Raw genomic sequence first — 10,959 nt, 5'->3', positions numbered from 1 at the left:
CTTGCACAATCATATCCTTTATAGATATATTTATGTAGGTACTTAACACTTTTGATTGAAGAACATATTTCAACATTGATGTGAGCGGCGTATTTTTTTGTTAAGTATTTATTATATGGTACGATCCATCGATTATCTAATTCAATTTGGTTTTGATTGACTCGAACTAAAACTTTGCTCCCGTCATCGCGGCGACGATACTGGCAAAGTAACTTCTTGAAATAGTTTTGGATATTTTTTTGTGCATTCTCCATATTCAGACATGCAAGGCGATGAAGGACTAAGTGGGCCACATGGACCATGCACCATACATTTTAAAACAATTTCATGAAGTTCAGGCTCAGTTTCTTTATTCGGAATTTCAGCACAAACAGCCAAGTCTATAATAGAAGCATCAATAATGGCATCTGCATCATGAAGATCAACCAAAATATGTGCATGCGGTAGGCCTCTTTTTTGAAATTCTATTACGTATAGAAAATATTTCACCCTTCCAAATACATGCTTTTTTGAAATATCATTTAAAAGATCTTTTAGGTTTTGCTTAAAAACTCGCGCTATTAACTCAGGACGCATTTGGGGTACTTGATACTGTTCAATGTTTTGAGTTATCTAAGGCCATTTTGGATTAGAGGTAAAAGTTATGAAAAGTGACGGCTTTCCATGTTTTCTAACAATAGCCATGGCATCTTGGTAATGCATATTCATATTGCGAGGTGAGCCTGGAAAACTGGAAGGCAGAACGACAATGCGACCAGGGCGTGCATTTTCTAGTTCTGCTTGACGCATAACATAATCGTGTAAGCCAGCATATGTTTCAACTCGAAGCTGATGTTGGTGATTACGCAAAAACGCCAACCTTGCACCCTCTATTCTAACGTACTGATCAACTAAATATTGTTGCCAAAGTTTACCTGAAGCATGAAGTAAGCTGAAACCTTCTCGAATCGCCATTCGATATCCAACGAATTGCAACTGTGTGACCCTGAACCTGCGACTTGTTTTGTATTCTTGCTCATGTAGTAGTGCTTCGTCGTATCCTGGCTCACCATAGGGAAATAAAAGAGGGTAAACCAAGGGATCGCATAATCTATGTAAAGTTGAAATCGTGGTGCAATACTGTGTTTCTGAGCTGTGAGAAAATACTCTCAAATCACGCCTTGCCGGTGGTTCACCATCCTCGGTTGTGAAAACGGCTGCAATTTCTGAGCAGTTAGGCAAATTATAACGCCGATTCGCATGACTACTGAAGAAAATCATGCTAACTTTGTGCGGAACTCGATTTGCCTGTCGTGCCCTCTGTTCCTCCTCGCGTTCAACTTGTGCCATAAATTTATACTGACGGGCTAAGGGATTCACGGTTGATATCATCTCGTGTAGGCATTTCACCAAGGAACTATCGCAATTTGCATTCCTTTGTAGTCGAATGTCAGTGGCTTGGTCAGTATCAAGTATATAAAGCTGTGCGTATAATGAGTTTGAATCATTATTAGCATGAAGAGGACTCACTCGATGGTAAATTGATCCATGTATCCGAAAACAATAAGGGCCACGTCCTGGTGGCTCTACAATTTTAGCTTCAAAAGAAGCAAAAGCGAATGAGCTATTTATTTGTCTTATATTCTCTAAGTAATGGGACCGGAAAGAGTTCAAATTATTTTCAAAAACCCTTTCCAAAAAATCAGGTACGCGAGGTATCGGTATCTGCACTTTCCCACCGTGGCAGCATGTAAGGAATTCATTTCTTCCCTATAAAAAATTTTTCTTTATCAAGTTTACCAAAGTTTTTCAATAATGGAGAGTTACCTTTTCACATTTAAAATGTTTAGCATTGCAATGCAAACATATACTGGTTAAACCACCAAGCGTGCTATATTCTGCATTAAATGCTGGATCTAGAGCTTTTTTGTATGTACTTGTGCTTGCATGAATACGGACCTAAAAAACATGAAATCGTTTAAAACATATATTATATGAAGCGGAAGCAAAGAGATGTAAGTTTTCAACAAAAACCGATTTCAGCACGCAACCACTTTGTTAAAACTCTATCTTATTTGAAGGATAGACATGTACTCTTTTCTAGTACGACACATCGCGTGCCAAATGCCAAAAGGGCGTTTACAGCAAGTAGATGGATCCATGCCAAAAGCGTATCAAATAAAAAACTAATTTGTCTCTCTCTCTTCATTTTTTAAAACTATTTAAAATTTTGAGCTTTGCAAAAACGATCAAGCGGACACAAAATTTTTAAATACATACATACGTTTATATATTGTAGATCAATTGTACCATATATGAACGAAAACAAAAGTGGATGCTTCTACCAATCATATCCAATACGTGACGTTTCAAACATTTATTACTTACTTACCTGCTCTATTCCTCCACTTAAAGTAGGAACTCTTCTACGAACTCTTCTTGGGCGTCCTCTAGGCATATTTTAAAATTAAATATGTATGTATGTACTTTTTTCTCAAAATAAATTATATTTTGCGTCTGCCCAAAACTCTTACTAACTTGTACTGTTACCGTTGTTTTAAGTGAACTGACAAATTTCAAGTAAATTGTCAATTTATATCACATCATGGCAATACCATCACAACAAAATTTTGAAAAAAATTCGCAGCAACCGTTGGGACTATGTTCATGAATATATATATTTTCCCGCGGTTCCTAGGTGGAACAAAGGGCCTCAATGAACAAGTTAAAGTTAAATCTATTAGAAGCTAGAAATTTTATTTGCTGCCAGGAGCGGCCTGCTTGTTGCACTTCTGTTTCTACTAGTCGCCTCCACGTGTTAGATGGTCTGCCAGGTCTGCGGCTGCCTTGGGGGTTCCAATCCAGGGCTGCTCTAGTGATATCACCATATGGCTTTCGAAGTGTGTGACCGATCCATTTCCATTTGCGGCGTCGAATTTCGAGATAGACTGGTATCTGTTTCGTTATAGTCCACAGATCGGAGTTTGATATGACGTTAGGCCAAAAAATGCGCGTGATCTTGCGAAGGCTGCGGTTGATGAATACTTGCATTGCTTGTATGTCACGTGTTGACGCGTTCCACGTTTCGCATGCATACAATACATCATGAATACATATGTATTTATTAGTAAGGATAACAAAACAAAACAATTATTGAGAATCCAAATGCATACAATGCTGTGCTCATTAGAAAGAAAGCTAAACAAAGCAAACGTACTCATATACATATGTGCGTATATTTGTGTGTCAACCCGCTTTGCATAGACATTGCTGTTATCAATATGAAAATTTTAATAACTTTACACGCAAATATTTCATGAACTAATTAACCAATTTTAATTTTTATAATTTTCCGGAAATATGCTCATCAAAACCTTTCTTTTGATATATATTTCATATCTGTACGTGTTGTAGTTTAGTCAGAATAAGCGCCATGTTTTAAAATAATACTATAGATACTACTACTGAGTTTATTCCCTATAAAAAATTTCTCTGAAATAAGATAAGAAATTTTGATAAGCACTAACAAAAAATGTTTAATTTTGTAAAACCGTTTGGCGCACTTCAAATATACCCCAAATAAATACAAAAAATTATTAGTTATAAACATAAGCGGAAATTCAAAATTCACGAATGGATAAGAACGCATGCTCGCCATTTCTTCATATGAAAGGAAGCACCCAAAAGCGTCACTAAAAAAAAACAACATTCATTAAAGCAATTTTTGCACTACTTTAAGCTCGCACTTGCTTACATTAAAATTCAATGTTATATACAATTTTTTACTAAAAATTTTACTAAAAATTTTGGTTAAAAATTATTGAATTTGAATGAAAAATAATTTTATTTTTTTTTTTTTTGTAATTTAGACAAAATTCAAAACTTGGATTTATATTACTTTTGTAGGTTAGGTTAGATTAGGTAGTGATGGTTGCCCAAAGAGTGGGTCCACTTGGACGAAAGAAGTTTGGTTCATCCTTTGTGATACCATTGCAAGAGGGGGAAAAGAGGTGAAGGAAAAGGACGATAGGACAAAAGGGAAAAGTGAGTGTTTGTGGACTATGAACGGTGACTAGTCTGCGGTTGTGTTAGCTTCTTTATGCTGCTGATGAAGTTCATCAGATTTTTGTTATCAAGACCTGCTATATCAGCAGGCGCAGAGCTGAGCAACTAAGGAGGAGGTGCTGAGATGATTCCACCTCATCCTCCATACAGCTGACGCAAAAACGACTCGAAGTAATTCCGAGTCTCACGGTAGTGCCCCGCAAGAATGCCCATGAAATTTGAGAGATGAGATTTGGTCATCCTTAGAATATCCCAACTCCTCCTATCCAAACGTGGCCAGAAGGACTTCGCGAGCTTGCACGTTCGTGTACTTACCCAGTGCTCGCTGAGTTGATGCAAAACTCAACCTTCCAGGAGTAGAGCGCAGGTTGTTAAGGCGATCCCGATCCTCTCCCTTCGCGGGCACACCGCCTCACAGGTCTCTTGTCTGGTCAGCTCGTCGGATTCGCAGTTTCCAGCAATGTCACTGTGACCAGGTATCCAAATTATCTTTATATCGAAGAATTCTGATGGAATCGAGAGAGAGACCAGGCATTCCCTGACCAGTTTCGAATGCACCACAATAGAGGAATAAATTATTACCTTCTTAATAGTTATTGCGCAAGTAATTAGCCAGTCAACTGCTTTTTTAATTGCGGAAATCTATGCTTGGAACACACTGCAGTAATCCGGTAACCTGAATTTGAGTTGATGGGGAGCTCTTTGCAGAATACTCCTCCTCCAACCCTACCGTCCAACTTCGGGCCAATTCTGCCTGCGATGTCTATAGGTACCACATTTAACATTACATTAAGCGCTAGAGTAGGAGTAGTTCGAAGCGCCCCACTGATTCCAATGAGTGCAGACCTTTGAACTCTCTCTAGCTTTTTAACTGATGTCGTCCTCTCCAATGAGTTCCACTACACAACGACCCCATATAACAAGATTACCTTTATTACGGTATTATAGAGCCAAAATACAACTCTAGGTGAGAGGCCCCATCTTTTGCCAATTGCGCCCTTGCATCCATATAACTTACTCTCTCCTCAGTGTTGGGCTTCCACGTTGGCTTACTGTCAAGGATTAGACCTAGGTACTTCACCTTGTCAGAAAGCACCAACGGAGCGCCCCCTACTTTTGTAGGGGAATAAACTATATTTTCATTAAAAAAATATTAAAATTAAATAAAACAGATAAATTGTCAAAACTTATCAATAAATCCCTGTGCCACAGCTATTTAACGCACTGTATATTTGAGCCACCAGGAATCCATATCGTTTTGATGTCGTGAGAATTGGCAGTGAGGTGTGCAAGTCCTTTATGCTGTCAGTGCTGTAAATTCCGTTGTTATAATCCCAAAAAATCAAGCAAGCAAATTTCCAATTTTCGCTTGTTTACTCGTATCATCGAGCAAAACACCACATTTGCTTTGGAAATCGAACAGCACGAAAAAAGCTGATGACCCCCCATACCTTTTTTTGCCAGCATAAGAAGTCTGCTGGCTTTGAACCGTTGTTAAAAATTAAATGTCAACCTGTCGATTTGCATTTTCTTGACATTTTTAGGAATTTTAATTTGCAGACCCAGTGGGAAGTGTTTGCTTTGGGCATAGTGAGGATGACTATAAATGCAATTCCTTTGCAACCGAAAAACAAATTATTAATAAAAAATATAATTAAAATATCCAAATGTCATTGAAGTACCTAAAATTGCCTTTGGAAAAATTCGAAACCAAAAATTTACTGTGACGGCTTAAAATTAATTTACATTTAAACAAAATATTTTTCAATCGCTAACAGTAAACCGCAAATGGCTGTTGGCAATTAAAACCAAATACCGGGTATAATAGCAAACCAAAAGCGCAATTAAAGCAGCCTATTAAAATATAATTTATTTCACAAAATTATGCCAATACAAAGGCTACTTTTCCGTACGACTCGCCTTTGAATTTATACTCAATTGCCATTCAATAGACACTCATAAACCGCTTAACATTCTGATGGCATTTTAATTGGCGACCAAAAAGGGCATCATCACTGGGGAAAAATAGTGATTTTCTACGCGAAAATTTTTCATTTCATAAATCAATGCAAGAATTATAGCGCAGCACGAAGAAAAGACAAATCGAATGTGCCAACGAAACGGCGCTGCACTGGTGTGAGTAAAAGAAAAATGCGAAGCGCAAAAGGCGACGTGGTTTGTGCAACGCAGTAAAATTGCAAAATGTGTTCAGTTGCTGCAACTATTCACTGCAGGTATTCACTTGCACTTCTGCACTACTGCACTTCTGAATGAAATGTGTTAATATAAATCATTTTGAAAAATTCTCCACACACCGTTGCCTGCCACACGAAAGTGCACTGCGAGCTGCCAGTTGGCAATTGAATGGCGACATCAGCTAACTTCAACGGAAGACTTCACGCCCCTTGACTTGAATTGCCATCAAGGCGTGGTCTTCAAAAGGGAAAGGAAGTAGACTAGAATTCCCTATAAATATAAACTCGCTATTTCTTACACTACTACATAGTATACAAACATAGCAGGTTCCTAAACGTTTTCTACTGCTGACTCACCGCTTAAGGCTAAAGTGGCAAGTCACTTGGGTTTCTAATTTTGGTACAAAAGTATGTTGATGTTAGCGGAAATTACTTGAATAATTATACAGCAGCTGATAGTTAGTTAAAGTCAATGGCACGGTGACACTGATGTTGGGAAAAAACATTAGGGCAGCTCGCAATTTAGTGCAAATGATCTGGTGTCATGGATTTTACAAATGACCCGGCAAGGCAGCCACTAAATGTATTGTATTATTTGAAAGAATGCCAGGTTATTTGCATTTAATTGCCATTTGCCCTATTCTTAAAAGTTGTTGATAAAATTTTCTCGTTGTTTCGGGAATGAGATTCCATTGTATTTACAGAACTTTACTCGCATACGTGCATGAGTTACATTTTGGGTTGGAGTCGTAGGAGTAAGGAAATATAAGCAGGACTTCAATTTGTTTTTTTCTTTTTTTGTGTAAACTGTGCCTCGACGCTAAAAGAGCCATATCTCAGCACCAGTAAAAATCTCCCTAATTTTATTTTTTTTTTTTTCGTGAAAGGTGGAGTTTTATGGAATAATAATAGGCACATTAAAATGTTTCCAAAACTGGTTCATCAACTAAATATTAAATAAAAAACCAGTATTTTCTTTATTAAATTTGCGTATATAAAACTACAGTTTTCGCATTTTTTCATTAAAATCTCTTTAACGGTTTTGAGGCTATTAGAAAAGAACATTACTCTGATTTTTAACAATTTAACTATGCTATCAGACCAGTCCATAAGTTCGTGCGTATTTTACCCATAATTGCACTTTTGTACGATTTATGCATACAAAAAATTATTCGCGGAATATAACGGAACTATTTATATTTTCTGTGATATATTGTGCAGTTAACAAGTGATTTTAATCGCGGATAGAAGCACGTGTTGTTAAAAATAAAGTGGAATCTTCGAACGCGTATATAAGCCATATTCTCTATTTTTTTTATAAAAGTGCTAAAAATGCAACAACTGCTGCTGCAGAAATAAACACTGTTTAAGGATACCGTGAGTGTAAGGACTGCGCAAAAGTGCGAAATACTCCTCAAAAGAAGCTGTAAAAAGTGATATCGAAGCGTATTTGGCTCTAAGGACAAAAAATTGTTTGAGCAGGGAATTAAAAATTTGCCTAATGAAGGAAAATATATTATTGATTAATAAATACTTTAAACACCTTTTTTATTAATTTTAAAACCACCTTTAAAAAACGCACGAACTTATGGACTGACCTGATATTCTGAAATTTTTTCAAAATCGTTTTGGGCTTCAAAGTTTCTTTTATAAAACTTTTATTTCCCAAAGTTTCACAGAAATCGAAAATGTACTTGCATTTTGCGGACTTTTTAATGTAGTCTTAACCATATAATAATGAATTTTATGGACAAACATTTAGCATTGCATAATTTTTAACTTTTATTTACCACAATTACACAATAGAACAACGCGTTCAAATGATTAATCTTTAGTATTAAAACTTATTATGAAAATGGTCGATCTTGAACAACAACTTCTCGCAAAATTCGTGATTTTTTTTTTATGGAAATAATCGTCTGAGTGAGTCGACAATTCAAAGGTTGGCGAAAAAATGTGAAGCAACTTATTTTATAGATGATAGAAAAAGGATAGGCAAACCAATACCTGCACGGTGTGTTGGGAATATTGCTTCAGCTCAAAGGGTTGCTGAACATCCTACAACATCGCCATCTTGGCATTCTCAACAATTAGGCATTCCGGGTGGATTTACCTGTAGATGGACTCATGGTGGTGGTCATTTAAATAATGTTATTTTTCACATATAATTATTAGGACCCGTGTTTTGAATAGAGTAGTGAAACCTTAAAAAATCTAAATTTTTAAATGTATTATTTTAAAACAACCATCACCTGCCACCAGTGGCTGTTAAGCTCATTTACCTATAAAGTTTCCTATGCGACAGCATCAAGTGAACAACTGCTAAGAACTGAGCTAACTAGCCCACCTAGTAAAATATCAATAAAAAAATATCCGACACTTTGGGAATGTGAAGTGATTGTTGAATTTTAATAGTGGGTTCTGTCCGTAGGTGACCAGTAACGGCATTTTGGCTATTTGCACTTCCCCTTTTCATGGAAATGGACTTTATCATTTCAAAAGATGGAGTTTACAGTACGTAATCGCTTCAACATTATCTCGCAGAAATTTTTACACAAAATGTAAACGTTAGGCTTAAGCGTTTGCACGATTTACATTTTGAAGGTCTAAAGTCTAAGATCGTTCCTCAATAGTTCGTGCACAATAGTTTTTAAAAGCTCCAGGGCAGCCGCTCTCTTGCACATGCACTGATGCGAATTATCGTGCCAACTTGTAGCATCGAATGCAATATTTTTAATTCTCTTCATGTTCGGCTGCACCCCGTCCGCACGAATAAAAGTACTAACATGGTCCGCACCCCGGTCATAAGCCCAGGCGCTGGAGAAAGACTTTAAATCTAAAACCTAATTCTCCCACTGGACACCCTGTACATATAAACTACGAACTAGGAAAATTTATACATCTAAGGTTCATAAAAGCAGGTGAATAGTGCAGGCTAAGATGATTCCACCTCATTTCACTTCACTTTTACAAAACAACTACGGCAATAGAGGCTTGCAGTCTCCCTGCCTGGACTCCTCCCAAATAACGATAGCCTCTGCTGTTGGATATCTTAATTGCGCACTAAAATCGTTTATAATTATATTTCATGTAAATAAATAAATAAATGAATACTTAGCGTAGGCATTCCATTACAACTTGTTTAGCCTGGAAATCTTGCCAGTATAAGAGCGAACTACTTCAATGATGAATATCTGAAATAATAACGAGCTGTATTGATATACGAAATCGGCGAGTCAAAAAGCAACGAGAGATTTGGCAACTCCCAAAATACTCAGGCTAAAAAACCCTTGTATTCCAAGCTCTGGAAAGTAAAAGGGTAGACAGTTAAGGAGAAAAAGAAAGAAAGACAACAAAGGAGTGCAAGATAACAGAGAAAATATTCTTCAGTTTGAGAAAGCGAATTTTACTCATTCTCACGACATCAGAACCCATTAGTAGCCTTGCTTTAGCAAAGGCAGGACACTCACAGAGAAAATGCTCAGTGCTAGCCGCCTCCTCTAAACAATACAGGCAAATCGGGTCCTCAATGATTCCAATGGTGGTCATATGTTGACCCTATAGGTTGTGCCCTATAAAAAGATCGACTATCAATCGAACGTCTTTTCCTCCAAGTTTTTGGAGAAAGTTTGACAGTTTTCTGTTCGGGCTTATCACAAAACACTTTGCAGTTCTGCAGCGTTCAAGAGCGGACCATCGCTCTTTAGGTAAATTGCATACATAATCGCTGATCCAATTCATTATTCCTGTAGCACTGATTCCGATTATTAGCTCCGGTCCCTCTGGGGTAATCGCCGATCCACAGTTAAATTGGCCAACTCTATAATATTTACATACTTGCTCTAGGAAATGTCTTCAAATGTTATACGAACCGTTTAGATGATCTTTGAACATTTTTTCGTAAAACCAGTGATTAAAGCCATTGACCTAAGTTATTCCTGCCTGAGTCTTCAGGCGAACTATCATCACCAGTTGTAGTATTTTTTTAACTACTTTTATAATTTAGGGGGCCAAATGAGGAATAACGAGCCAAAAATTCTTTACTTACGAAGTGTAGAAATTTTATTAATTTTTAATGGTATTTTTAAATCCATTCTTCTACGTTTGTATGTAGTTTGTTTGTATGCACTGTTCATTGTTGGTAAATGGATAGTTACAGTTTATGAGAGTAGTGCGCATTCGGTGCTGCTCGTATTAAATCACTACGGTGCAGTAATAACAAACATAATAACTATAATAATAAAAGCAACAACAATAAGCAACCAACAAGAAAGGAACAAAGGGCAACAAAACAAGGCAGATAAAGGGGTAAAAGGCGCAAAAGACGCAAAAGGCGTAAAAGGCGTAGAAAACCCCATAGAGGACACTACAACAACTAACAACAAAGAGCACACTCAGCTCAGTGGAGATAATCAAACTTAAGCTGATGCTACTTTGTAGCGATAAATGAGTTGGATAGCGAGTGAGTGGCACAGTGGCATACATTTTAACGCACAAAGGAACAGTTACTGAAACATTGTAGGTACAAACGCATACACATAAGCACATGCACGCATGCAAGGCGCAAAGAAGTGTGCATAAACCTGTGTACGTGCGAATACTTGTAGTTATGGACAAAGACATAGTGAAGCATCACAGCAAAGTGACTAACGGCTGCCATTACTGGCATTTCTGTGTTTTTTTTTTTTTGTTTTGTTTTTTTGGTCTTTCTGGTTTTACC

At 37.1% G+C, this 10,959-nt stretch overlaps 1 protein-coding gene across 1 annotated transcript; it reads right to left on the bottom strand.

Annotated features, from left to right (window-relative positions):
- Positions 1–612: 612 nt before the first annotated feature.
- Positions 613–10,724, bottom strand: LOC129248947 (uncharacterized). Its single transcript, XM_054888555.1, has 3 exons — positions 10,620–10,724; positions 1,807–1,938; positions 613–1,749 (listed from the first exon to the last, which is right to left on the bottom strand). The coding sequence occupies exons 1-3, from the start codon at positions 10,722–10,724 to the stop codon at positions 613–615; spliced, it is 1,374 nt and encodes a 457-aa protein (XP_054744530.1).
- Between the last annotated feature and the right edge of the window lie 235 nt (positions 10,725–10,959).

This window comes from Anastrepha obliqua, chromosome 5 (genome assembly GCF_027943255.1).
Source record: "Anastrepha obliqua isolate idAnaObli1 chromosome 5, idAnaObli1_1.0, whole genome shotgun sequence".
In the NCBI taxonomy this organism is placed as follows: domain Eukaryota; kingdom Metazoa; phylum Arthropoda; class Insecta; order Diptera; family Tephritidae; genus Anastrepha; species Anastrepha obliqua.
The sequence above is the reverse complement of the archived record's forward strand: the minus strand, read 5'-3'. Positions and strand labels throughout refer to the sequence as shown.

What these genes read in the sequence shown, in the direction of transcription:
- LOC129248947 (XM_054888555.1), bottom strand. Translation starts at nt 10,724, where the DNA reads ATGTATGCCACTGTGCCACTCACTCGCTATCCAACTCATTTATCGCTA. An exon ending in AGCTGAGTGTGCTCTTTGTT is followed by an intron (nt 1,939 to 10,619) that starts GTTAGTTGTTGT and finishes CATGTTTTTTAG; the next exon opens with GTCCGTATTCATGCAAGCAC. An exon ending in AACATTTTAAATGTGAAAAG is followed by an intron (nt 1,750 to 1,806) that starts GTAACTCTCCAT and finishes AATTTTTTATAG; the next exon opens with GGAAGAAATGAATTCCTTAC.